The sequence below is a fragment of the Lathyrus oleraceus genome, chromosome 4 (assembly GCF_024323335.1).
Source record: "Lathyrus oleraceus cultivar Zhongwan6 chromosome 4, CAAS_Psat_ZW6_1.0, whole genome shotgun sequence".
In the NCBI taxonomy this organism is placed as follows: Eukaryota; Viridiplantae; Streptophyta; class Magnoliopsida; order Fabales; family Fabaceae; genus Lathyrus; species Lathyrus oleraceus.
Window position 1 is genome coordinate 188480419 of NC_066582.1, and position 25688 is coordinate 188506106.

The window sequence follows — 25688 nt, forward strand, 5'->3', positions numbered from 1 at the left end:
TTGGGTTTCTAACATTTTGTTATGGGTAGCCATAGTATCAAACTTATTTGACAATTGTTTCATCAGTTCACTCGTATGAGCGTTTTGATTTGCAAATTCTTTATTTTGTTGAGCTTGGGTATTTATAAAGTTTTCCATCATGATCTCCAGATTTGACTTTCTAGGTGCTTGTGGAGCAACAAAGGATCCTTTCTGATAACCAGGTGGAATAACGGGTGTTGAGCTTGGTGGAAACAAAGCATTGTTGCTTTTATAGGAAAAATTTGGACGATTCCTCCAACTAGGATTGTAAGTGTTTGAATATGGGTTTCCTTGGGCATAGTTTACTTGGCTGGTGGGAACACCAGACAATAACTGAAAATCAGCATTAGTGTGCCCAGGGGTCCCACATGATTCACAATTTGGTGTTATAGCAGCTACAGTAGTTGTCGGTGTTATGGTCAAGCTTTCAATCTTTTGAGTAAGTGCATCCACTTTAGCATTGACGCAGTCTATGCCATTAACTTCATACATTCCGCTTTTCGGAGTTGATTTTTCTACAACAGCACGTTCTCCTCCCCATTGGAAATGATTTTGAGCCATGTTCTCTATGAGTTCATAGCTTCATCATAAGGTTTATCTATTAGAGCACCGCCAGTGCTCAAATTCATCTTAGTGTTATACAACAGACCATTATAGAAAGTATGGATAATCATCCATTCTTCAAGTCTATGGTGCCGACAAAGTCGCATCATATCATTGTATCTTTCCCAGGCATCGAAAAGAGATTCATTGTCTTTTTGCTTAAATCCGTTGATTTGAGCTCTTAGTATAGCTGTTTTGCTTGGTGAAAAGTATCGGGCTAAGAAGACTTTCTTCAACTCATCCCATGTGGTTACTGAGTTTGAAGGTAGAGATTGGAGCCAAGCTCTAGCTCTATCTCTTAAGGAAAAAGGGAAAAGACGCAGTCTAATCGCTTCTTGACTAACACCATTTGCTTTCATTGTGTCTGCATACTGTACAAACACTGATAAATGTAAGTTAGGATCGCCTGTAGGACTACCTAAAAATTGGTTTTGTTGAACGATTGATAATAGCGAAGGTTTCAACTCGAAATCATTTCGATTGATGGCAGGGCAACAATGTTGCTATGTGGTTCTGCTTGCAATGGAACAACATAATACTTCAACAGACGGTTTTGTGGTCTTTCCGCCATAATTGGTTCTGGTTCTGAAATCGGGATAATAGGGTATGGAAGATCGTACTTAATACGAAATCTATTGATTCGGCATCTTAAATTAATATAATGCTCGATATCGCCAATTGGTTGTTCTAACTCCTTGCTCTGAGAGCGAGTGTTTGGCATACAATCGACAAAGAAAAAGAAAGAAAATTTGTTGCCTTAGTCTATACTGCGCAACAAAGGAATCACAATATTGACTAAATTCGATCCCCGACAACGGCGACAAAAACTCAATGAGCGACGGGTGTGTCTGTCGGATTATGACTGCAAGCGCATAACCTATCGTGTAGTTTTAAAAGATTATCGAACCCACAGAGACTAATGGTCATGCTAATTTTATCTATTGTTGTAGTGCAAAGCTAAGGCTAAAGATTATAAGGGTAGGAATGGAAATGAGAATACTAAATTCTAACGGTTTAAAAGTTATGATAGCAAATGAGTCCGGAATATGGATTCCACGTACCTAAGGGATTAGGTAGAATTGGGCACTAAATATGATTATATTGCGTTATGTAGAAAATATCGACTTAAAGGTCTCGTCTCACACTCTCGCGCTATTGACAAAGATCACACCTCCTAACCACAGGATTTTGCTCTCGCTCGCCCGTTCTAATGAGAAGGCGTATTTTGAAAGTAAATAGGATCCTAAACGATGCCTAAAGCGCTCTCGCTATTTTTAGTATTGATGCCTAGTTTCCACTATCTGGTTCCTTCCTCACACTCTCGCGCTATTAGATTGAACATTAACTTGTCTCACACTCTCGTTCCAAAATAGTAAACATACAATTGGAAACTAAAGCCATAACAAAGTTAAATCATAAATTCGTACCTATTATTTCTACCGAGTCCCGTCGGTAACGACGGTCCTCATATGCCAGACTCAGAATAATTTAGCAATACATTATATTATTTGGAAACCACATAACTAAAACATTCAAAATTAAGAGCAGCATGGCATACAAGTAATCAATACAATAAAATATATAAGTATCAAGTGCAGTAAAAAGAACCTGAAATAGTGTAAAACAGAACTGGAATTAACTTGAACTTGAACTTGAATTAACTTGAAAATAAAATAACGACAGACTTGTTCTTTGATCCAAGAGTACAATGAAGATGAAAATAAAGTAAAAACAGAACATCTGTGACAATCCCTTGATGTGAGTTATTGTCACTTTTACAGGTAATTTATACTTAATTCTAAAACGCGATTTCGGCAGCACTTTCGCACAACTTAGATACCTTCAAAAGTCTCACACAATCCTATTTATAGAGGTTATGAGACCTGATAACTCTCTTGGATCGTGCATGGAGAGTGGAGGGAAAATAGAGGATAAAACACAGTCCAGAATTGCCCATTAGCGCAGTTCTGTTACTGCGTGATAATGGCGAACGCAATTAGGGGAATGGTGAACGTCATTCCTTCCATGTTTTAAATGACATGGCAGCAAAGTGAATGGCGAACGTCATCTGGACAAAATGCATAAAATTGGTTCTTTCGCTCCTTTTTAGCTCCTATTTCGTCCCTTTTCCGCAAGGCTTCTAAAACTTCAATGAAATCAGATAACAACTGCAAAACAAATAAAACAGAAGTAAAAGACAATAAAATGCATAAAAACATAAACGAATATCATGTGAAATTAGCCTAAAAACATGATACGATTTCTTGTTATCAAAATGGTACTCTTGCTAAGGTGATGTGCTACCTACCAATATTTATAATCTTCAAGAGAATATTAGTTGACATGCAGATGAAAGAAAATGTGATGGAAAAATTTGCAATGTAGTTGATTCTTTGCAATGGAAGAAAATTGATTAGTTGTTTTTGTATTTTGGCCATGAGTCAAGAAACCTTAGTCTTGTCCTTGCCACCAAAGGAAAGAACTCGTTTCGTAACCTAAGTACTAACCATACTTCATGGCTTTTTCTTAACATAATTTCCAACATATCTTTGCGATTATGCATGAAGCGCAAATATATAATATTATCTATCATGTTATTTTTGGATGGGTTTGAGGAAGAAGATGAAGAACAATAATTAAAATCCATAAAATATTTCTAGTGATTTCCCATTGCTAAATCATTCACAAATTTGGTCTAAGCCATACGACATTCCATGTTAGTACCAGATAATCTTATAAATTGATTTTGGCTAATGAAATAGACAAAAAATACTAACATGATTCAAATGATCTTTTTTATAAGTTAAGGGACTAAAATGAATCATAAGTATAAGATACTGGATGAAAAGTTGTATTAAACCTAAAAAGTAATATATCTACTACTTATTATATTTTTATAGCTCATGTGAGTCAATAATAGACAAAGTGATAGTTGACTAACTCACTTGAAATTTTATTTTAAAAAAAGGAGTTTCATGTAATGATGAAAGAAATAATGATTTTACTCACTTCGTTAAGCTTCTCCCTTGCTTTCAATTTATCTCTTTTTATTGTAAGATAATACAAGTGATTATTTGTTGTAGTATTTGGATTTAAAATTATTTTTAGAGGATTTTCCAAAACGAATTGTGTTAGGAATAAACACAATGCATATAGAATTTAGTGTGATCTAGTGGAGTATAATGCATTTATAAAGTTATGTGAAACACATTGCGTCTTTCCTAACATTTTTAAAGGACGTTTTTAGCCTCTCTTTTTTTGACGTGAATGACGTAAGAGGGTCATTGATGTGCAATTCTAGTGAGATAAACTACGGAGATAAAGGAAGGTATTTTTAGGATTGAAGGTTGAGAATTGGAATATCTTTTGAAGTATCTAAGGGATTGAGAAACACTTCTAATATATTAGGTTTATGTGATTCATATATTGAGAGTTAGAGAGATTGAGAAACACTTGGGTAGAAAATAAGAGATGTTCTTGGGAGCATGGAAGACTATTTTTTGTAACACTTTTGTATTCACTTGCAATAACTCTTGAAGGATAGTGAATTGGAGATGTGCTCTCTACTCTATAGTAGATTAGATTAATCACATTAGGTAAATAATTTTTTGTGTACTCGTTACTTTATCGTATTCTTCTTGCTCGTGTGGATTTGCTAACATTCTTCTGTATGTACATTAATTTTGCTTGAAGTCATTTATTTTAGTTGACATTGTTATTTGTCCCATACATCAGAGGTATTGGTGTGAAATAACTAATTATCAATTTAATCACAATATACATCACCCACTATAGGGAAATGAGTTAAGTTTACAAGTGAGCACCATGGGTTATAAATGGGATATCAAAAGGTTTTCCGATGATAATGATTTTGAGTTGTGGAAAGGGAAAATTCAACCAATATTAACACAATCAAAGTGTGTAGATGAATTTATGATTGAGGCATTGATGCTTGCACGCCTAACACAAGCATAGAATACCGAGATGGTGGTTAAGGCCAGAAATATCATTATCTTGTGTCTTGGATATAAAGTTATAAGGGAAGTCTCCAAAGAGAAGATTATAGATTTTATGTGGGAAAAGCTTGAACCATTGTATATGAAAAGTATTTGATTCATGGATTGTATATAAATAACAACTATACTCGTTCTGAATGGTAGAGAATAAATCTATAGTCGAGCAATCGACAAAACTTCACAAGGCCATTGATGACTCAAAGAATATTAAGGTGAAGATTTATGATAAGTGCAATGATTTAATCTTTTTAATCTTATTACTCAGATCCTTTAGAAACTTATAGGATTTCCTCCTTTAAGTTAAGGAGTGTAATAGTACTTTGGATGAAGTTCATACGACTGTGAGATCCTAGGGGCTTTAAATGATGAAAGACTTGAAGTTTAGAGATAATGGTGAAGGATTAAGTGTCTCGAAAGGAGGGAGTCAGAGTAAATGGAAGGTCAAATTCGTGGGTTTTGATAAGTCAAAGTTAAAATTCTTTATTTGTCATAAAATAATTCACTTAAAGAAGGATTGGCTTGAGAGGGAGGACGATGAATATTTTATTCAAATTGTAGTTACTTCATATGAGGATGGTTACGAGAGTGTTAGTGCACTAGTTATGTTGAGTTTGGAGATTGAAAAGAGTTGGGTCATGGACTCGTGATGCTCTTATCAAATGTGACTAAAGAAAGAATGCTTTTGATATTTTAAAGCTATAAGAAGGTAGAGTTATTTTAATGGCAATAATAAGGCTTGTAAGGTTCATGATATTTGTTCACTCGTACTTAAAATGTTTGATGATCATTATATTTTTCAAGAAATGTGAAGTATGTTCTCGAGCTCATGCAAAATTTATTTTCCATAAGAATGATTGATGAGCTAAGCTATTGCACTAGATTTGGATATGGGGTGTTGATTTTTTCACATGTTGGAGTGATCATGGCTAAAGGAACTAAAATATATGGGTTATATATTTTAAATGGTTCCATTTTTATTGGACATGTAACATTATCTAGTGAGGAACTTCATGACAAGAAAAAGATATAAGATTTGAAATCAAGGCATGTTAGTGAAAAAGAACTAACAAGGGCCAACATATTGTTTTAGACTAGTTAAATGAGTTTTGTGAGAAACATTGTATAAAGAGGCATAAAACTGTTGTTGGCATATTTCTAAGAGCTAGGTTACCAAAGAGTTTCTGGTGTAAGGATAGTGCAAAAACTCTTACCTTGTCAGTGGATGTCTATTTAAAGTAGAGGAATTCAAGACATCTACGGACTTTTGGAGTTGGAAAATATTAGAATACTCTAATTTGAAGGTAATAAAGGCTTTGTCGTTTGTGCAAATCAAGTTAGAGAATATCAATGGTAAGGATGTGAAGTGTGTCTTCATTGGTTATCTACAAGGTGGAAATGGTTACAAGTTTTAGAATGTGGAACCTGGAAGGTCAATGTTCGTCATAAGCATACATGTTACTTTCAATGAGACTTGTAAAGGGAGTAATCGTAAATACTTGAAGATGAAAAAATATGAAACTATGACGGAGAAGACTCAAATTGAGATGAAGGTTCGTGTTAGGAAGATTAGGGATGATGAGGAAGTTAAGGCTCCTAATTCTAGTTCTAGTGAGAAAACATTTACAATGACTTTTGATTATCATTTGACTCGTGATAGGGTAAAGAGAGAAATTGTACCATCTCATGGATGTAACTCTTATTACCTTGGTTGTTATGATTTAAATGTGATAAAGGATTGCAAGACTCAAAACCATAGACCTTTATGGAGGCATTTGAAATCAAATCGACTCAAATATGGTTGAAGGTGATGAATTATAAAATGAGTTCATTTATGAAGAACCATAATTTGGGCTTCTAAACTACCTAAGTAGGAAAAAGTGGTCGGGTTCAAGTGAATGAAAGTATCTAGACCAGGGTTCAAGAATTTCTTGGACCTGATAAAGTTTGTTGAATAATGGTTCGAAGTTTGAAGAGAGGATAAAGATAATAGATGGTTAAACATGCATCATCATCATCATCATCATCATCATCATTAGCTTTAAACTCAAGGTGGAGATTTGTAGTGTCTGGATTCAAGACTGATTTTATGGGACTCAAGAAAACACATTGTGTTTGGCATAAAAGTAGTGAGTCTAGAATTTAGTGCATTCGAGTGGAATGTAGTGTGTTCTTGAAATTACACGAAACACGGCGTATTTTAGAGAAATGTATTTCTCCTCTTCTTATACTTTTACAATTTACTTTTCAACCACTTTCTTGGTGCGAATGACATACAAGAGCCATTGAGGTGAAATCCTAGTGAAAGAAACATAGAGAGGAAAAGGGAGGGGTTCTTATGATTAAAGGATACAAATTGGAAGAAATTCGGAGGTGTCTAAAAGGGTTGAGAAACACCTATAAACACATTTAATTTAGTTTGTGTGATTCATATATTAAGAGTTAGATAAATAAAGAAACACTTAATATGAGATGTTCTTGAAAACTATGAAGACTATTTTCTTGTAATTCATTTGTAATATATTGTAATAACTCTTGAAGTATAGTGAATCAGAGAGTTCCTCTCATCCTAGAATAGATTGGTTCGATCTAACCAGATAAACAAATTCTTTGTGTATCACTTAACCTTTTTCTTCTTGCTAATGTGAATTTGCTAACACTCTTCTTTATGTACATTAATTTTGCATAATGTCCTTTATGTCGGTTCTTTAGCTATTGGTTCAAATCAATTGAAAAATATAAAAATATAGAGTCGTTGGAAGCTTTTTTCATTTGGAAAAAAGTTATATAAGAAATATTTTGTAAAAAACAATGTCTAGACAATGTTACTTTGACCGTGCATAAAATAACAAAAGAATTTAATTGTGTCACGTGATTAACACAACACTTAATTTGTCATGTTTCCCGCCTTCCTATTTTGAATATTATTTTCCCTCTTTAGCAAAAATGTCTCGCATGCGTTTTTTTTCATTACATTTCTTCTTATCTTTATATATGTTTTCTTAAATAAAAAAATCACAACTTTTTCTCTTCACTCTTTCTCTATAAAAGGGCCTCATTTGTAAGTCCATCTATCACATAAAAAACTTTTATATTTTCACTCACATTGTTCTGCTCTTTTTCGGTGGGCCGACGTTTTCTTTCTTTCACATAAAGACGCAATCCGTACGCAAGATTTTATGGTCAAAAGGTAAAGAAAACTCAAATCGCTTTCTTTTGTAAGATCATATCCTGTGAGTCTTTAGTTTTGATCTATCTTGTACCGACACTTCTAAAAAATAGTGTATATGTGTCGGACACTGACACCTATACCGATATCTGTGATTATTTTTAATTTATTCATTTTTAAAATTATTATTGTTGTCTCCATGTCGATATCGATGTCGTGTTTGTGGTGTCCGTGCTTCATAGATTTTAATTTAATTAGGTTTAACTTTTTATGATATAATTTTTGAAGTATTATTGTGTTTGACGATCTAAAATTTCCTCTGTTTTGAAGGATTGGAGTTTACTACAACATTGAGGGGTCATCTTCATCTAGATCCAAATAAAGTTTTAGCCGGTTATTCCTTAGCTATTTTTTAGGTAAATTATTTTCATCTCTATGCATTTTTTTTTGTGAAGGTTAATCTTTTTTACACTAGATCTTGATTATATTTTATTCCCTATTAGTTTGTTCAAATTTAATACTACCTTTGTTTATTTGTACAAGAGACAATTTATTTTTTAAAATTTATTAAAGAACTAATGTATTTCGTCGATTTAGAAACTAAATACATTGATTATTTAATGAACTTAAAAAGTGATTATCTCTCACATAAAGAAACAAAAATTGTATATATTAGTTATATTTTGATTCATTTTCTTTTCCATATTTACATGTGTATATCAGACACTATTTACGCAAAATATTAGAAAAACAATTTAATAACTTTTAAAATTAAAAGTTTGTGATAAGTTGTTTTTCTCTTATTGTATCTTAATTTCAGGGTTCAAATTAGTCGCTTAACTTTAAAAAAATTACATTAATTTTTTTATTTATTAAATAGTATTATATTAATATTTTTCATTTAATTTAATTAGCATCTATTTTGAGTTTACTCATCGCTAATTAAATAAAAAAGATTAATATAATACGTTTTGAAGAGTTAAATGACCAATATATTTTTTAAAATTAAAAAACTAAAATAAATTTCAATTATTAACATACAGAACAAATATTAAATCTCGTATATATTACATATTCATTTTTAGATTAAGTGCTTGTATAGTTTATTTTTAATATTTTCTATCAATTTAAATAAATGAATAATTTTTTATAAAAAAAAAAAATCCAGCCCCAATATCACAAATCGTCATAATTAATCATAAATATCTCAAAAACACAAATTCAAGCCTTCTAAACCATAGCAATTCATAAGTAATTTAGTCCTTTTATAAATTCATAACTTATGAAATCCGACTTTTATAAATTCAACATTTTATTTATCCATAAATTATATAAGATTAAGTCACTCACACTTTGAACTAACATTTTATCAAACGTATTATTTGGTCATTAAAATTTAATCAATTTAGGTTTTTACTAGATATGAAAGCTGGAATCTCTAAAAGTGGTTTTCCTTTTATTTCCTTTTGTCTTTTAGACTCAATATTTCTAGAACACACGAAACTTTAGAAAAATGGTAGTTGGTTTAGTTTTTTTAATAAATTTATTATTATTATAAATAAAAGAGTCCCGTGCAAGAATTTAGATTCCAGAAACATTATCACTCTATTGACCTTTGTTCTCTCTTTACAAGTTATGGTATTTTTTTTGTCACTTTTCATAAGATTTGGATTCATGGATTTTGATCAATCCATTAACAAGAAACCTTGTTCTTGTTCCTCTTTTCATTTTCGTTTCTTTCTTTTTGGATTTTATTGCTGGGATTGGGAATTCTTAACTGCTCTTCTTCTTTTCAGCTTTTTCAATTCCTTATTACCATAATAAACATAAAAATTCTTCTTTTATTCATACACATAAGGTTTATAAGGAAAAATAATTATATCTAGTTACATAACCTTTTCTTTATTTCTTTTTTTTCCTTTTATAAATATACTTCAGTTTGTTTTTTTATTTGACAATAAAAAAACTGTAGAATTTGTGAGGTAAAAGTTTCATCTAGAAGATAATGTCGCAACAAGAGCGATCAACGGCCGCCGCGGCTTTTCTAACAAAAACTTACAATATGGTGGATGATCCTACGACGGATGATCTTATTTGCTGGGGTATCAATGGAAAGAGTTTTGTTGTCATTCATCATGCAGAGTTTTCGAGGGACTTACTTCCCAAATATTTTAAGCACAACAATTTCTCTAGTTTTATTCGACAGCTTAACACCTATGTAAGTTTCTTCTTCTTTCTTCTTTATATTTTTACAATTTATTAATTTGTTATGAGTTAAATAAATATAGGTTATTGATTTTTATATTCGATCATAATAATTAATATATTTAATATAAAATAGATATATTTATTTATTAATTATTCATTGAATTTTAATTTTAATTTTTTTTTACATATTTGAGATTATAGGGAGTAATTAAGCTCTTATAAATTTAGTTTATTTGAAATTTTATTTGAAATTATTTTGAAATTATATTAGAAGTAAAAAGAGTGTGTTTTACATTACGTAGGATAGAACTAGTTGCTTTGAATTTGTTTCTTGTTTGTTGAAGTTTTGTTATTTGTAGAAATCTTCTTGAATCCTTTTCACACCAAATGTTTAATTTTTGTTTACTCCAGAAGTGTTTATTTTAATGGTAAAATTTTAAAATGTTAAAATATTTTGTTTGTTATATGTAGTGGTAAAAATGCACGTGTTGCTTAGTACTATGAAACTTTTTTTAGGTGGTCGAATTCAAAGAATTTTTGTACACCTTTCTTTTTTATGAATTTAAAAAAAAGTATTTATGATTATTTTTTTAGTAATATTTAATATACTTTTTGAGGAAAATTATTTATTTGTTGAGAGTATTCAAATATTAAATATTATATTTTTAGTCTAGGTATATTTTTATCATTAAAATTTGTGTACATTGTATTTTATCATAATATTTACAATAAATTAAAAGTAATAAAAATCTTTACATTAACTACAAAAGAAATAGCTAATGTTATTTTAATTTAGCTTTAATATATATAAAAAAAATCTAAATTTCTATAGTTTTTTCTAAAGAACATTTCATTTGTTTCACTCATATGTCACATTTTTTTTCTCTAATTCCTTTACACCACCTTTTACCTTTTTTGACGAATGTTTGAAAATCAAACTGGTTTTATGGAAGAAAGTAAGAAAAAATCCTCTAGAAAAATATTTTTAATATACTGCGTTGCTTTATTCTAAAGTGGATCTTTTCAAATCAAATTAATGGTAGAATAATTACTTCTGAGCCATTTAAATTTTTTTAATATTGTTACTCTTTCGTTTCTATATGACATTATAAAATTGTCAAATACTCCTATTTTTATATATTTTATAATATGTATAGGATGATTTTGACTGTAATAAATGAATTAACTCAGATAAGTCTACTAATAAACTTTGAATGTTAAATTGTACGTAGTTGATTTAAAATATAAATATAAAATTTAAGTCTTTCTTTTTAATAAAATAATTATAGTCTTGTTTGACTGTGTTATTTAATATTTATTCATAAAAGCAATATATTTTCATTATACTTTGAATCTATAATTTGTTAACCAACATTTGATAAAGAAAACTTCTATCTTTTGACTGTAATAAATACAATTATAAATATAAATACCTTACTTTTTGAATAATTTCTATTTTTTTTAATTAATTAAATGTTGAATTGATTACAAAAGTCAATAAACTTGAGTATCATAAAAGAATGAAGTTTTTTTTTTTAAGAAAAATTGTTTATAATTGTTTTTTATTTTTTTATTATGATTTTTTTTGTTCGTATAGATTTTTTTCTTTGTTGGTCTTAGTATTTGTTGACTTATTTTATAGTATTTAACATTTATTTATTAATATACTATTAAAAAATTTAGATATATTTTAATTAAAATTAATATATATAATTCTTTATGGATAGATTGATTCAATATATTATTTATTCTTTTCAGATATATATGAAATTCTAAAAAAAATAAATCTGATCCTACCAATAAAAGAATTTACTGTTTAAAATTATATATATTTTTGAATGTTTTATTAACTTTGAAATCAATTTGTTCAGGGATTCCGAAAAATGGTTAGTGACAAATGGGAGTTCGCCAACGAGAATTTCAAGCGAGGAGAGAAGGAGCTACTGCCTGCAATCAAGCGTCGAAAGAGCCAATCATATGTGGCCATATCGAATTACGGTCCCAATGGCATGGGCTCAACCTCGACCGGATCAGGATCAACGGAGCGAAATATCCATCACATGAATTTATTGAGCGAAAACGAGAAGCTGAAGAAGGAGAACGAGGAACTTAAGTGTCAATTGGCTCTTGCGAAGAAGCAGTGCGACGAGCTTGTCGCTCTTAGTGGCAACATCAATGTTGGAGCTGATCAGATTAGCCCCATCATTCAGCAAGTAACAGGTGGGTCCAGCCATGATGCGGCGCGTTCTGATGATGCCGCTGTAGGAGAAGCTAAACTTATGGGTGGAGAGGGTGTGAAGCTGTTCGGAGTTTGGATGAATGGTGATGGAAAAGGGGAAGACAAAGTGAAGATGGAAAATGGCGAGGGGAACAGTCGCAAGAGGGGACATGAAGAGCCAATTGGTGGCGTCAACAAGGACACATCTTAAGGATGTTACAATAATTTTAAGTAGTTTATTTTGTAGTTTGGATTTGGTGATGCACAGTGGTTTTTGGTTATACATTTTTAAAATGTATAACTTTTATAAAACCATCATTAGACAAGTTTCATGGATATGTTTTGTAGTACCTATTCGTTTAGTTTTTATTTTATTTTACAGCAATGAGGATTTTTAGAGTGAACATGGGAAATGGATTCACAACATTCAAATAGTGTGATCTTGGGGTAAGATAGTGATTGTGATTATGTGTTCTAATATAATCACTCACAAGCACATGTTAGATAACAATGAGGGTCAAAACTCATTGTATTTAAATTATTTGAGTTTGTTACTGTTAAACTAATGTACAATTTTTGCCTCAACAACCATCACATGAATTTTCACTCCATCAGTAATTTGTTTGGTGACTAATCTTTGTGACTAAATAGTTTGTTTTTTTCTCCATAGCACTAAACTCAAGTGCAAAAGAATCAAATCGCATAGAAAGTTATGGGAGTTTTTCCAAAGATGAAGAGAAAGAGATGAATTTGCAATGATGTGTTGTGATAAATCAAGTTAGTTTTTGTAGAATGTTTGTTTTGTATCAGCTGCTTAGCAGAAAGCAACACCTTTAGATAGAACAATTTTATTCCAAATTAGGTTCTGGAGAGGTCAAGATTATTTCAACATATCTTGAATAAACAAACGGTAAACATCTTTGATTTAGATTAAATGTCAACTGTGTTCGAGTCTCCAAACTCATTGATCTAAAATATTTTTGCAACATGAAAGTTTTAAGTGTTGAAATAAAGTTGTTTTTTTAAGAAAAATGGTGATGATACAATATAAAAGAATAATTTTATTATCAAATATTTGTTAAATTTGTATAAAATTTTAAAATAGATTTTATGTAACTTATCCTCTAGAAATGATCCTCTAGTCTAAAAATAGATTTGAAAGATATATCTAATGTGTTGATTAATGAACATTTTGGTATTATATTTGTTAAAGCATCTTTGGGGTGTGCGTTATGAATACTACACCCCTTTATCTGCGGGTATATATGTTGTCAGCATTATCATTAAGATATAAATCATCAAGATCACCATTACCCTTTGGTCAACCTTATCTTTAAAGTCATAAATTTAATCTCATGTTTAAAGATTAATTTTCCATCCTCTAATGAGTTAACTCATTAGGTGACCGTCTTTAAAGTTTATTCCCTAGAAAATAACTAGGATGATTTCCCTCTCAATATTAATATTTCAAGTTTGAGAGATAAATAAGTAATAATACACACGGTACAAATTTTATACGGAAAATGTATAATATTGTGCCCAATGAGACCTAGTGTAAGTATAAGGACAAGAAATGGTACGATGTGATAGTAAAAAGATTACAACAACTTCTTTATCAAAAAAACAAACATAGTAATGGACACTTAAAAAGAAGCTATATCAAAACTCAACTTTTCACTATTTTATTCACCAAGGCGAACAACACTTAACAATATTTTAAATAAACATTTGAGAAGACAAGAAATCCACTTAGGATCAATTATCCGTGTTTAAAAAATCTAATATATAAATTAGTTGTACTAAAAAATATCTTTGTGATATTATAACTATTTTGTGCTAGAACTAGAGACGATCAAAAAGAGTGGATCCACATTCTATTACGGTGGTTCTCTGCTTCCGATGCGGTGAAGAAGGGGTTGGTCTGAAAGGTTATTACTCCAACTCTCAAGTTAGTAAGAGGGTAAAAAAGTGGAATTTGAATGGAAAACAATTTGAATACCTCATAAATGGTGCACTTTCTTCTTTAAATAGAAGAATTGGTTAGCAAGTGAATGCATGTGATTAGACATGCTATGCGATCAATCGTCAGATCAATATAGACAGGTGAGATAGAACTTGCAAGAGAAACCTCCTTATTTGGGGAGGAAAAAGGATTAGCCAACTCTTCGTTGGAAGTTGATCTATGCCAATATTGGGCTTTCGTATATTTATGCCTCTTATGCCGTTCAGATCAGTAATCGATTGGATTATAGTGGAAATAGTAATCAATAAAGACTATCTTTGATTCTTTGCGGCTTAACTATGATGGAAGCACTCAAGTAAAATAGTTCAAATGAAATGGTTTGATGAAATAGTATGAGATGTTCAAAATGAGTAGAGATGAAGACGTGGAAAGTATATTTTTTATATTCCAAATTTTAATCTCTAGTCTTAAAATTTTGATAAGATGTATATTATTCTAAATCTTGTCAAGAAAATCCTTAGGAGTCGGCCTAAGAAATAAAGACCAATGGGTAATTATTGTTTAAAAAGAAAAAAAAAATTAAATACCTTATCTTTTAAAGATCTCAATAACTCCCTCAGGAATCATGAGATAGATCTCAATGAATAGGAACCTAAGAGGAAGCCAAAGTATTTATAAAAAAAATCAAGAAGGACAAGGTCAAAGCTCTGCAAGATGAAGAATATGATGATGATAATGATTATAATGATTCTGAAGGAGTATCAAATGATAGTGAAATTTATCTCGTCTAAGGAAAAGTGCAACTTTTGTGGATTATAAAGAGTAATAAATTTCCCAACAATGAGTTCAAGTATTCCCACTATCCAACAGACAAGAAGGAGCTCAAAAGAATATAAAACAAATAAATAAGAACAAATGGCTCTCAGACGTCGGCACCCATCTCTGAAGCTCCAGAACAACTTCCGACATCCATTCAAGAAGCATCGGCCAAAGGATCCAGCTAGTCAACGATAATGGTAAGGTCGGGTAAAACCCTCGTGCATGCTCCAACATTTCATCCCAGACCCTGCTCACAGTTTCTACATCCCGTTGAAGGTGTCGTACCCCAAATTTCGACCACTTTTTCATTTTCATTTTCATTTTTAGCTTACACTAACACATTCAGAGCATATCAGTCATTTGGTTCAATGACCTAAAAAGTCAAAGAGAGACCATTTTAATTTTTTAGTCCCTCTAAGGAGTCGATTTTAATTCAGGGGTATTATTTAGATTTTTGAAAAAAAACATATTTTGTAGGAGCATGCTAAAAAGGGTATTACTATTAATTTTTAGGAAAGTTAGTAGGGTTAGTAATCAGGATAATATGTTTTATTTATTAAAAAAATCAATTCATTAGGGGTAGTATTTACTTAATAAAAGTATAAATTGATGAAATCAGTATTATTAACTCTCATTAACATATTAGTAGTATGGTTCTATTATCTTTCAACTAAATACATTTACCTATTTGATAGGAGAGCAGCGGTAAGAAGTTACAAGGAAGTGGTCTTGAGTTTGAGTCCCACCTTTCCCATTTGCTTTTTTTTTTTACTTGTTTCAACTTTTATTTCTTTTTATTTGTCAAATAAGTTATTACATTTTTAATTTTTTTTATTAAATTTTACGTTTTATTATTGAATTTTTGATCATTTTATTTCTTACTTTTTATCCCCAAAATTGATTTTTTTAAAAATGGTCTTAATTAGATTCGTTTTATTTTCTGCATTTTTATATCTTGAGGAACAAGTAAATAATTTCTGGAAATAATTAATTTATTTGATTATTTTAATTATTTAGATATTTTTCCTTTAGTTAACTGAGTTATAATTAGGTAATTTTTTAATTATTATCAACTAAAAAGAGTCAAAAAAAGAAAAGAAAATATTGTTATTTTTAATATTAATTTTTGTCCTTATTTTATTTTAATGCTTATTTGTTTATTTTATTTTTTATTTTAAGTAACTTTTATTCATAAAAAAATTGAAAAAGGTGCATCTTTTATAATTTTCTTATCAATTCTCATTTTTTATTTATGTATTTTTTTTATAAAAAACATTATTCTTTCATTTAATTCTTGATTTTATGCACTTTTTAGTTAAATAATCAAAAAAATTACAAAAAGAACTTTATTTTTATTTTCATTGAATCTTAAAGATTAAGTTAAAACTTTTAGAAAAAAGAATGAATGAAGAGTGCTTAAATATGGTCACTAAATCAAATCTTCATTAATATTAATAATCTCATATTCTACCTTTTTAGAATTGTTTTTTAATTATTTAAAAGACTAAAACTGCAATTTTTATAATATTTATTATTAAATTTAGTTTTTTATTATTATATATTTTAAATAATAATAATTTTTTATTTTTATTCAAAAAGAGTAAAAAACTGATCCAAAAATATTATAAATCAAAAGATAAAAAAAAATGTTTTATTCTTAAAATCATTGAGTTTAATTTTTTAGTTTTTGAACTATTTCACCTTCGATTCCAAATCGAAAAAATCGAAAGTTATTAATAAGGAAAAGAGTCTAATTGAAATACACTGACAGTGTAAAAGGATTTTACACCTTCAGTTAATTATAGACGTCGGATATTAAAAGAAGTTTGACTTTTATTTTAAAAATTTATAAAGTAATACAAACGGATGATGGTGATGAATCGACGGTTATTTCAAAATTATTTTATTCTTAAAATAAAAATCATTCTAAAAATATTTTATTCTTAAAATAAAAATCATTAATATTTTTTAATTTTGTCTCATACCGTATAATTATTTAAAGCATTATCTTGTTTGTTGTGGAATACATGAATATTGAGTTTGTATTTTCTATTTAGTGGTTAACTTGACAATTAACGTTATTCTAATCACATAAGAAAATTTCATAAAGAAAAAAATATTTTTACAAACAATCAAGTTTCATCATATTTTAATAATTGATTTGTTCGGTACATATCTCTACTAAAATAAATATAAAAAACTATAATAATTTTGATTAAATCATTTTAAATAAAATAATAGTTTGTTTTGATAAACTTTTTAAATCTATTTTAAATCAAATAAAAGAAATAAACAATAATAATATCTCAACTCATGTATTCAAAATTTAAAATATAAATAACACATAAATATGTTTTATTTAATCAATTAATTAATTTAGTTTTTATTAAAAATATAAAAAATATATTTAGTTAGGATTAATTGAGATGGTTAGGGTTAATTAACATTTTAATTAATATTTTGTAATTAGGGTTATAATTTAAATAAATTAGAATAATGTTTAGGGATTAATTTAACAAATGAATAATAAAAAGTAATTAAGTAGTTATTTAGATAATTATGATAAACATGAATTTAAAATACAAAGTATGATTGAGGATTAATTCTAGAATAATTAGCATGTCAAAATTAGGAATTTTTAATGGGTTAATAACATAAGGGATAAAAAATTAGGGATAAGGGATATAACACTTGGATTTATATAATTACCCTTTTAATTTATTTTCTTAAATAAATTAATAATTATATTTTTGCAAATAACTAAATGGGATAAAATTTTATAACAATTTAAAGAGATAAAAACAAGGGAGAAACATCAGGGATAATGGATATGGTATTTGAGATTATATAATTAAAATTTTAATATGTTTGATAAACTTATATATATAATATCACTATGCATTTACTTTCTAAAATAAAAATAGTTAGATTTTTTTTAATCAATCAAAAGGGATATGTCATATAAATCAATCAAGAGGTTCTACCAAGGTTTTACAGAACAACGACTTAAAATTTTAATATGTTTGATAAAATAATTATATATATAATATCACTATGGGTTTACTTTCTTAAATAAAAATAGTTAGATTTTTTTTAATCAATCAAAAGGGATATGTCATATAAATCAATCAAGAGGTTCTACCAAGGTTTTACAAAACAACGACCAGAGGATCGTCAGAGTCCTATCCAATTTCAGTAACATGATCGGATGATCATATGAATTATATGTAAATTTCACTCGGATAAGCTGAAATTAATCGCTAGGGTATTATTGGGGTTCCATCAAAGGTTGGTCTGGATGTCAATATAGCATAAAGGATTGTTCAATTCTTGCGCATTTCCAAAATGTATTCATTATGTGATTAAAATTAGGGTCACTCTCTATATTTAATCATCTCCCACCATGAGAAGATAAAGCTCACTGTCATCATCCTCTCAATTTGAAGCTGATTAAATAAGGAAAACTGTCGTACCCCAAAATTTGACAACCTTTTCATTTGCATTTTCAGCTGACACTAACACATTCAGAGCATACCAGTCATCTGGTCAAATTATCTAAAAAGTCACATTCAGAGCATACCAGTCATCTGGTCAAATTATCTAAAAAGTCAAAGGGATACCATTTTAATTTTTTAGTCCCTCTAAGGAATCGATTTTAATTCAGGGGTATTATTTAGATTTTTGAGAAAAAAAAATTGTAGGAGCATGCTAAAAAGTGTATTACTATTAATTTTTAGAAAAGTTAGTAGGGTTAGTAATCAGGATAATATGTCTTATTTATTAAAAAAATCAATTAATTAGGGATAATATTTACTTAATAAAAATATAAATTGACGAAATTATATATATTTTGATATCATTGATATAATTAACTCTCATTAACATATTAGTATTATGGTTCTATTCTCTTTCAACTAAATAGAATGACCTATTCGATAGGAGAGCATCGGTAAGAAGTTACAAGGAGTGGTCCTGAATTTGAGTCACACCTTTCCTTCCCATTTGTATATATATTTTTTACTTGTTTTAACTTTGATTTCTTTTATTTGCCAAAAAAAAGTTATTACATTTTTAATTTATTTTTATTAAATTTTACGTTTTACTATTGAATTTTTTTGATCATTTTATTTCTTACTTTTTATCCCCAAAATTAATTTTTAAAAAAGGGTCTTAATTAGATTCGTTTTATTTTCTGCATTTTTATATCTTGAGGAACAAGTAAATAATTTTTGGAAATAATTAATTTATTTGATTATTTTAATTATTTAGATATTTTTCATTTAGTTAACCGAGTTATAATTAGGTAATTTTTTAATTATTATCAACTAAAAAAGTCAAAAAAGAAAAGAAATTATTTGTTATTTTTAATATTAATTTTTGTCCTTATTTTATTTTAATGCTTATTTGTTTATTTATCTTTTATTTTAAGTAACTTTTATTCATAAAAAAAAGAAAAAAAAAAGTGTATCTCTTATAATTTTCTTATCAATTCTCGTTTTTTATTTATGTTTTTTATAAAAAATATTATTCTTTTATTTAATTCTTGATTTTATGCACTTTTTAGTCAAATAATAAATAAAAAATACAAAAAGAATTTTATTTTTATTTTCAATGAATCTTAGAGATTAAGTTAAAACTTTTAGAAAAATGAATGAATAAAGAGTGCTTAAATATGGTCACTAAATCAAATCTCCATTAATATAAATAATCTTATATTCTACCTTTTTAGAATTGATTTTAATGATTTAAAATGCTAAAACTGCAATTTTTTTAATATTTATTATTAAATTTAGTTTTTTATTATTATATATTATAAATAATAATAATTTTTTATTTTTATTCAAAAAGAGTAAAAAACCGATCCAAAAAAATCATAAATAAAAAAAAATTGTTTTATTCTTAAAATCATTGACATTAACTTGTTTTTGAACTATTTCACCTTTGATTCCAAATTGAAAAAAATCGAAAGTTATTGAATATTTTTTCTAAAATAACCCGTTTTTTCAAATTAAATCCCATAATAACCAAATTTAAAAAAAAATCATTTTTTTTACATATGCGCCAGTTGAACTGACACATCCAACAAACCATCAAAGGAGACGCCCAGAGACTTGGTGCATGCATGCAAAGCCAATGCATGTAGGCGCCGCATGCATGCCTTGATGCCACATGCATACACTACATAGTGTATGCGCCAATGTATTTGACGCATGCTCCTTTCATGTATATATTTTTTAAAATTTTAAATGTTATAATTATAATTAATTAAATGAAATACTGAAAAATAAATATTATATTATATTATAATGAAAAATTACATCGAATTGACAAGAAATTTATTGACCCGCCAGATTGAAACGCCTCATGTTCCACATCCAGGTGCATTAACCTGTCTTCGAGATCTCCCACGATTTTCCTGAGGTGTTTGGAGTCTTTGAGTGCTGACATGATCCAATGGTAGCTGGTGTGAAGGTCCAACGATATTTGATAGATTTGTCATCATTTGTCCCCAATAGTAGGGGGTGTTGTCGCCAACGGCGCTTTCGTAATTGAGTTTGATGCCCATGTTATCGTAGTTGGGTCGTTGTGGTTGGGTGAATTATGGACGGTATGGTTTCCCGAATTGGGACATTGAATCGGTTTGGAAACGAAGCAATGATTCCTAAGGTGTACTAAAGTCAATCGATGGTTGGGTGTTTTGGCGATGAGATGTTTGGGTGTTCATTGGTGGGGGGCTATGATGGCATGACGCTGAATCGTATGAATCATCTGGGATATAGACTGTTGTGGTGGCTGCATATGGTTGTTGGTTGTTAGGGTTTGATTCTTGGTTTTGAGTTTGTGTGTGTGGCATGAATTGGTTGCGAGGTTAGGTGTTTGGTTGTTGGGTGTATATGGTAGGGTGATGGTGTGAGGTTGGTCGTTGGGTTTGGATGGGTTGACATTGTTCTTGGACGGGGATTTGTGGTTGGCCGTATGATGACGAAGTTCGTTGGTGTGGATCAACCAACTACCTTGGCTCAGACACAAATTGTGGCATTGTAACCGACCTAAACCATGTCATATAATGTTGAGTTGGTCTATCACCCTGTATGACTAGTTCATTTAAGATGTGTTGTCGTCGATTCCTCCAATGACGACACATCTCTTTTTTGAAGTCTCTCCAGTCGGAATAGTCCCATTGGGCATAAACTCTTTGTTGATGCCAATCTCCCAAACACGTCGGAGGTTCTGGAATTTGTTGTTGTATGCCAAACTGCAGTTTTACACGGTCACTCTGGTGCATCTCCATAGTAGTGAACCGGATAATTGGTGTTTTTTATGTCCAAACTGCATCATTTTAATGTTAACCTGATGATCAAGACGGCTTCCAGATAAACTGTACAAGAATATGACATGATTAGATGATATGTAATTGGAAAATATTTTTAAAATCAAATGTAGAGTTGTGTAGTAGTATTACATTGTCTGGTCCAATGTGGTATAATAGATTGCGATAGACTACTACAACGTGTTTCAGACACTTGTTGTAGTTCATCCCTTTAACTGACCACCTAGATCGAAAAGATTTGAAAAATATTATTTACAGTTAGTTGTAATATTAAGTCTAATAAATTAGATGGTAAAATTTTAAACTTACTTTGTTGCAAAGGAGAATATGAGCGACTTCTCGTTTACGGGGGCGAGTGACAACATTCTTGACCAACCTCATGCTTGTAGCAAATACGCACATGAATAAAAGGTACAAGTATTTTTTGGGAATTTTTACACAACGCATTATATAGATGGGACAAAACAGTTGAACTCTAACTATATATGCTTACCTTATTTATGTTTCGTAACAACGGCAAATACATAATATTTACCATATTACCAGTACTTTCAGGAAATAAAAAATTACCAAAGAGAATCATAATATAACACCAAGATTTAATTATCTTTTCATACTCGATAGATTCTTCGGTTAATGTTATACTTGCATAATATTGTTTAAGATATTTTAAGTTAATACCTTGACCCCTAGCTTGACCAGAAGTCTCTCCCGTAGTTGTGTCTTTACACAAAGGGGCACCCAACAATTCATTGCATATAGAGTTATCTTGGTTAACTCTACCATTTACGGCCTTACCATCGATACATAGACCTAATAACATGTAGACGTCCTCAAGTGTGACGGTACACTCACCGAAAGGAAGGTGAAATGTGTGGGTCTTGGGTCTCCATCTCTCTAACAAAGCAAGAATAAATTTGTAGTCAATCGTGTATGAGACTATGTCGAGTAGATTACCAAAACCGCATCCTCGAATATATGGTTCTATCAAAGGATCGTGTGGTACATATTCATGTACACGACATCGAAATCGCTTTGGGTCCTAATAAAACATAAGTAAGAAATAAAGTAAGAAGAAGTAATAAACAATATAAACATAACTAATAAATAAGTAATAAGAAGTAATAAGAATAAGAATAAGTGGTAACATACAAATGTCGCAATGTTGTCGATTGTTCCTCGATGCTCATCACCCATAGTCAATAGAGACATAATGTTGCAGAGAGATTGACCTTGGTAGAGAGATTGGGTGTTGCAGAGGTTGAGTGTTGTAGAGGTTGAGTGTTGTAGAGGTTGATTGTTACAGATATTGTATGTTGCAGATGTTGAGTGTTGTGAGTTGCTGCAATATTTATAGATGAGATAGGCAGCATGTGAAGCATGGGAGTAGGGGCAAGGTTAGGGCGCATGCATGTGAAGAATGGGGTAGGCGCCAAGGCTTGTGGCACATGCCTTGCTTTATGCGCCATTGATAAGGGCACCTGCTTTGGATTATTAGGGCAGAAGTATCTTGCAGGAGCATGCTTTGGATTGTCTTGGATGATCAGGACAGAGAATCATGCAGGCACATGCTTTGCATTGTCTTGTCTCTGCATGAAATCCTGCAGATTCTTTACATTGCATTGTCTTGTCTTTGCAGATTATTTGCGTGATCAGTACATTCACCGTCTCCCTTATTTAACTGCATGCTAAAATTAGATCAATGCATTCACCATCAATACACTAAACTTACATTTAAAAAAAAAGTGTTCATCACCACATTACATGATCAGTGGCCATACCGATGGTGAAATATTTGAGCATCATTTATTCAGTTTTTGTTTTCTCAACATAGAAGTAACTTGGTTTACAATAAATCGATGATCAAAATTTTCACATTTGAAACAAAGAATAGAAAATAAATTGCAGTGTAGTCAGGTAGGACAAACCATCTATAAAAATCTGGTGTGGTTTGCAGACAACCAAGTAAAGTTTTATCAGTTGAAGATTCGAGATGATGACGATGTTCAACATATGTTTATCAGTCATGAACAATCTGGGTACAATGATATAGAGTTATATATATTACCATAACAACAACAAGTGTCTCAGTTTGTTGATCAGTCACAAGGGTTTTATGAAACTGATGACGACGAACAAGCTGAAGTCAATGTTGTTGATGAGGAAGAAGAAGAAGTTGAGTTATTGGTTGATTCAATGGTGAATGATGATGAAGAAGAGGAGCCATTACCAACTAGTCATGTATATTTTCCACCTCAACACGTGAAAAACATGAATTTGGGTGTAGATAAACCTTCATCAGATATATTTTACAATCCTTATGTGCAAATTCAAGGATCATTGAAAGAAGGAGACATGTTTAGCACAAAAGAAAACTGTGTAAAAGCTATTAAAAAGTATCACATGGAATTATCAGCTGATTACAGAGTTGATCGAACTAATACAATGAGGTATAAGATTTATTATCGAAATGAGCTCTGCCTTTTCCTGTTGTCATCTTATTACCGGAAGAAGAGCGATTCTTGGGAGATTGGTTCCATGGGTCCAGTTCACACATGCATGCTCATGAACCCAATGCAAGACCATCGCAAACTCGACTCTCAGTTAATATGCGGTGAAATTTTATCTTTCATTAGTGATAATCCGTCATTAAAGGTGAGTACAATAATCTCGCATATTGTAACACAATACAACTATACTCCATCATACATGAATGCTTGGATAGCTAGGACAAATGCAGTTGAAAAAGTGTGTGGCAATTGGGAGGAGTCTTACAAACAACTTCCAAAATACTTGGTGGCTCTTAAACAGTATGCTCAAAGGACTATTGTCAATTTGGAAACGTTGTTGGTGTATACCCCATATGGGACTTGTGCTATTGGAAATGGAAAATTCCACCGACTCTTTTGGGCGTATCAACCATGCATCAAAGGTTTTGCTTTCTGTAAACCTATTATACAAATTGATGGTACATGGTTGTACGATAAATATAAAGGAACTTTATTGATGGCAGTGGCACAAGATGGCAATAACAACATTTTTCCAATCGCCTTTGCTCTAGTTGAAGGGGATACTGTTGAGGGATGGAGTTTTTTTCCTAAAAAAACTCTGATTGCACGTTGCTCCTCAACGTAACTTATGTTTGATCACTGACCGACACCCTTAAATAGTGAGTGCCTACAAAAACATTGACAATGGCTGGCAGGACTCGCCATCAATGACTGTCTACTGCATTAGACATATCACTCAAAATTTTATGCAGGAGATCAAAGATAAAACATTACAGAAGAAGGTTGTCAATACATGGTATGCATTAATAGAACCTTCTTTTAAACACTACCACGAAGACATCAGATTGTCAAACGCATATGCAATACGGTGGATCAATAATATTCTATTGGAGAAGTGGACTAGGGCATACGATAGTGGTCTAACATTGGGTACACATGACACTAAATCTTATGGAATAAATGAACTTTGTCTTTAAAAGCATCGGAAACCTACTTATAACCGCTTTAGTGCAAGCAACCTATTTCACGCATTAACTGAAGCGTTTGGTGGAAGCGCGCGCTTGGCCATCAGATCTGCCACCTCAATTAATGAGGGAGATCCGATGGCCCTTGTTTTCTTGAATTTCTTTTTATTTTCTGATTTTTCATTTAATCCATTTATTTTGATTAATTCATATTAATTTCATTTTTAATCCAAAAAATATGAGACTTTCACCAAAAATCTTTAAATATTTTCCTCTTTCATTTTCTAAATTAAAATCATTTTTTGGATTAATTTTGATATTTTTCATGAATTAATTGTTTTTGTGCATACTTTTAATTGTTTAAAAATACTTCTGACTTTTCAAAAATTATAAAATAAATTGTCTAAGGTCCTTTGATCTTGTTTGACCTAGGATAAATCTCTTGGTCATTTATTTGGTGATTTGAAGAGGTTTTAGGTTTTGACCAAACTAAATTTAATTTAAATGCATTTTTAATTTGATTTTTAATTGATTAATTATGTAGAAATTGTGTTGAGCCATTTTTATTGACTTGTGATGTTTGACTATATGTCTGGGCCTTAGTCAAGGTTGATTTGACTTTTGTTGAGTTAAAATCATTGGATTTAAGGGATTGATGAAATATACATTTCATCTCCCAAAATGAATGAATGATTTTAATTTGATAAAACTCCTCCCATGACCAATTTGTGTTTTTCTCATTTCCCTTTCCTCTTCATCTTCAATCCCATTCTCTCTCATTCTTTCCATTGACCAATGAAGTCTCAAATTCCTAAGGCTAATTGGTTCATCAATAACCTTATGTTAGATGAACCAATACAAGTATGGA

At 30.3% G+C, this 25688-nt stretch overlaps 1 protein-coding gene and 1 non-coding gene across 3 annotated transcripts; both read left to right on the forward strand.

Annotated features, from left to right (window-relative positions):
* Window positions 1-705: 705 nt before the first annotated feature.
* On the forward strand, window positions 706-812 carry LOC127077576 (small nucleolar RNA R71). Its single transcript, XR_007787371.1, has one exon. It is a non-coding gene; the product is annotated as a small nucleolar RNA R71 (small nucleolar RNA).
* Window positions 813-7691: 6879 nt separating this feature from the next.
* LOC127135333 (heat stress transcription factor B-1) lies at window positions 7692-12850 on the forward strand. Of its 2 annotated transcripts, XM_051062072.1 has the most exons (4): window positions 7692-7827; window positions 8137-8222; window positions 9779-10024; window positions 11886-12850. In XM_051062072.1, the coding sequence occupies exons 3-4, from the start codon at window positions 9812-9814 to the stop codon at window positions 12441-12443; spliced, it is 771 nt and encodes a 256-aa protein (XP_050918029.1). In that variant the 5' UTR covers window positions 7692-7827; window positions 8137-8222; window positions 9779-9811; the 3' UTR covers window positions 12444-12850. The 2 variants fall into 2 exon arrangements, with proteins under 2 accessions (XP_050918029.1, XP_050918030.1); XM_051062073.1 differs by lacking the exons at window positions 7692-7827; window positions 8137-8222 and having other exon boundaries at window positions 9395-10024.
* The last annotated feature ends 12838 nt before the right edge of the window (window positions 12851-25688 follow it).